The following is a 3,598-nucleotide window of genomic DNA, read 5'->3' on the forward strand; positions in this document are numbered from 1 at the left end:
ACACTCGGTGAAGGACACCATGGATTGCCCAATATTGGCTGTTATGAGGCTTAATTGACCTCTCCCTTAACAACCGATCTCTGGGCCACTCCTGGTCCTTCCCGGATCCAGAGCAGAAACTCAGGATGAGCAAACAGCACCAGTACAAAGGCTTGGTTTGGATAAAGACCCCAAGTCCAACACTGAAGGAGACCTCTTCTAATAGGAGCATGCTGGAGCTCATGGGTTTTCCAACATCACCTGGGTTGGAAACACTCTCTGACGGCATCTCGAGTTAGGCTTCCACAATCTGAAGCACCCTCTCAAATCACCGGTCACTTTTGCCAAACCCAACATAAGCCATCATTTTGTTTCCTTGCTTGGGGTCAGGCAAGCATGATAGGTCTTTCCACCAGAAACAAAAGCCGATGTGGCACCTACATACACACCTCATGCCAGGTGGATGCCAGCCTGTACTCACCACAATAGATGCCAGGATGGGCACCTGAACGATCCATTTTAAATTGCCGGCACTCAAGTCCCAGCACCTGGGGAGACATGGACACCACATCAGCAAGTGCACATCTGGATGAACAGACATTCCTGATGGCTGCTCAGCCTTGGAAGTGGGCTGGTCCAGTCCTTGCATATCAACAGGCCAACCCCTGCCCCATACCCATCAGTTAGGAGGGAATTAGAAGACATCTCTGGTTACGCCGACCGTTCATTCTTCATCACAGATCATAGAAAATGAGGGCTGGAAGGGAGATCCGGAGGTCACATCCAATCCAACCCCCTGCTCCAAGCAGGACCAGCCCCAACTACAGCATCCCAGCCAAGGCTTTGTCTACATGGGTCTTAAAAACCTCCATGGATGGAGATTGCACCATCTCTCTGGGTAACCTGTTCCAGTGCTTTACCACCCTCCTAGTGAGAAAGTTTCTCCTAATATCCAACCTCAACTTCCCTTGCTGCAGCTTGAGCCCATTGCTCCTTGTCCTGTCATCTGCCCCCACTGAGAACAGCCCAGCTCCATCCTCTTTGCAGCCCCCCTCCAGGGAGCTGAAGGCTGCTATTCAATCCCCCTCGGTCTTCTCTTCTGCAGACTCAATCAGCCCATTTCCATCAGCCTTTCTCCACAAGTCCTGTCCCCAGCCCCACAACCATTTTCATTGCTCTCCACTGGACTCTTTCCAATGTGTCCACATCCTTTTTGTAGTGGGGCCCACAGCTGGACACAGGACTCCAGATGTGGCCTCCCCAGTGCTGAATAGAGGGAAGAATCACTGCCCTCCATCTGCTGGCAACGCTCCTGCCAACGCAGCCCAGTTCTAAGTGCATTAAAAATATTAGGGTGTTTATACACGTGCTCTAGGAGTGTCTGTGTGTGTGTTTGGGGGGGAGGGAGGTGCACTTTAATTAGAGCAGCTTCAAGAGTCTCTCTAATTAAAGCACCAAGAACACCTCGTGTATCGGCATCCCCATGCTTAAAAAATGGCAGTGGGAGTGTATGAACTAAAGTTTGTTTGATGAGCTTTAGTTAAAGCACCCCTGCCATTTTGAAGCGTGGGGGTGCTGATACAAGAGATGCTGGAGTCTGCCGGAGCACAGTAATCGCCACGCTTCAGCAGACTCGATTAATTGAGCCTGCTCCAACACGCTGTAATGACAGCACATCGGAGCAGCCTTTACTTTACAGATTTCACGGTGCCACCCCTTTTACACTCCTCAGGTCTTGTTTCCAGTCTTATGGATGAGACTGCACCATCCCAGCCTGCTCTTGGGTGAGTTAGGGAGGTAAGCGGTGTTGGCAAGGGTGGGGCATCCAAGGGTTCAGCAAGCTGTATGGGACAGCTTTGCATAGGCCGTGTCTAATTGAAGAGTGAAATTTAACTCCCTTTCATCAAATTGGTGCAATCTGCCTTTGAGATCGGTTTAAAACTCAGTGCATTGGTTCCTTTCCCCCTGTGCAAACCTTTCTGCTCCAAAACAACGCAGCCAAGACGCTGCCTGAGGAGTGGAGAAAGCAAGACAGAAGCCAACCAGGACTTACTCGGTATCTGCGAGAGCGGCCCTCACACTGGCCCACACCATCACAAATACAGCAGGGAGACCTGCAAACAAGAAAGCACTCGTGAGTGTCCAGCATCGAGCAAGCTCAACCCAAGGGGAGAGGACCGGAGCTGACCGGGAGGAGCGAGCTGAAGGATGCTCTGGTTGCTCCTTATCGTCACAGCTGTGCAGGAGACCTGGTTTGGAGCCTGTCCCAGGTCAGTGAAGCCCGCACACAGGGAAAGTCCTGACAGGCGATGTCTTTTATCAGGACCATTTCAAAGCAGAGCTGGGCTTGGTCTCTCCTGCTCTTTCCTCCCACCTTGATCTTTAAGGACACGTGGACCTGGGGTTAGTCCCAGATCCCCATTTCGTATTCGGTGGCTGATGCAGAACAGTGAATCCGACTACTCCAGGTTTCTGGGGGAGTTTGTATCCAGGGCCATAACGGGCTATTTAGATGGTAGGACCATCCCTGGCACGGTGACCCCCGTTTGTCTGTGCCCTGTCTTTGTGCGCGATAAGAGATGGTCTCTGCCCCAAGGAACTTATAATGTGACCAGGGAAGACAGGCAAAAGAGAAAACAAATGATGACTTGGCTAAGGCAGCTAGCAGACTTCCTACCTCGTCTTCTCCCCTTTCCCAGGTAAAGAGAGGGAGAAGATGAAGGGAAGAGGAGGAGTGTGATGGATAAGCCACTGGAATAACTGGGGGGGGGGGGCTTGAATCTGCTTTGAAACACCCTGACATTTTACCCATCACATCCAGATCATCTTGAAACAACAAGAGCTTTTCTTTGTCTGGGATGGAGAAGCTCTTTGCCTCTTAAGAAACCTGACACATGAATGAGCCCAAGCGAGGCCCACCGCTGAATAATTGTAAAACGTCCAGGGCCGCTTTATTTCTGCTGAAATCAAACTGGCTTCAGGGAATGACATGAGACGTGCACTTTTTCTCCCTCCAAGAGGTAGGAGAATATATCCTGCCAGGGAGTTGAATATATCCTGTTGCCGGGTGCAATCTGCTTTGCTTGCATGTGATCCCCTTACCAAGCCGATGCATGCCAGCTATCACAAATGGTAATAAAATGGCCCTTTTTGGGAAAAAGGAAGAAAGAAGACATTTCTCATCGACCGGCATAAATACACTGTCTGGACTCTGAGCTCTCTGGGTTGCAATTCAAGCAAGCACAGAAGCATATGCTTAATAGTAAGCATGTGCTTCTAGCTCACTGGGCAGTTGTAATTGTACAGCACCTAGCACAAGGGGACTGGGAATTTAGCTGAAGCCTCTAAATTTTACTGGAGTATAAAAAAATGATAAAAAATGCAACATTCAATCACATTCAATGCGCTTGGAGCTCCTCTGGTTATAAGGATTTACGAGAAGGATGCATTTCTACCCTGCTGTACATACCCAGCTCTACAATTACAACCAACAGCTGATGTTAAAAAGACCTGTTTGTTTGACTGTGACTGCACGGGCAACCTGGGCTGTATTTCATCTTAGAGATGTTGGTGTTCATGCTTTTATCTAGTATTGTGTTTTTTAATTATTTGGCTGCTG

At 49.5% G+C, this 3,598-nt stretch overlaps 1 protein-coding gene across 3 annotated transcripts in view; it reads right to left on the reverse strand.

Moving 5' to 3' along the window:
- The window catches only part of PTH1R (parathyroid hormone 1 receptor), a 185,601-nt gene that overhangs the window by 11,775 nt on the left and 170,228 nt on the right, over window positions 1-3,598 (reverse strand). For 2 of the 3 annotated variants that reach the window (XM_006026420.3, XM_025207343.1), the window contains 2 exons: window positions 2,033-2,093; window positions 461-527 (listed from right to left, as the gene is read on the reverse strand). The exons of the other annotated variant lie outside the window; for it this stretch is intronic. In XM_006026420.3, the coding sequence (XP_006026482.1) occupies window positions 461-527; window positions 2,033-2,093 (128 nt within the window). The remainder of the gene's footprint in view (window positions 1-460; window positions 528-2,032; window positions 2,094-3,598) is intronic. 3 annotated transcript variants of the gene reach the window in all.

The sequence above is a fragment of the Alligator sinensis genome, unplaced genomic scaffold (genome assembly GCF_000455745.1).
Source record: "Alligator sinensis unplaced genomic scaffold, ASM45574v1 scaffold1298_1, whole genome shotgun sequence".
NCBI lineage: Eukaryota > Metazoa > Chordata > Crocodylia > Alligatoridae > Alligator > Alligator sinensis.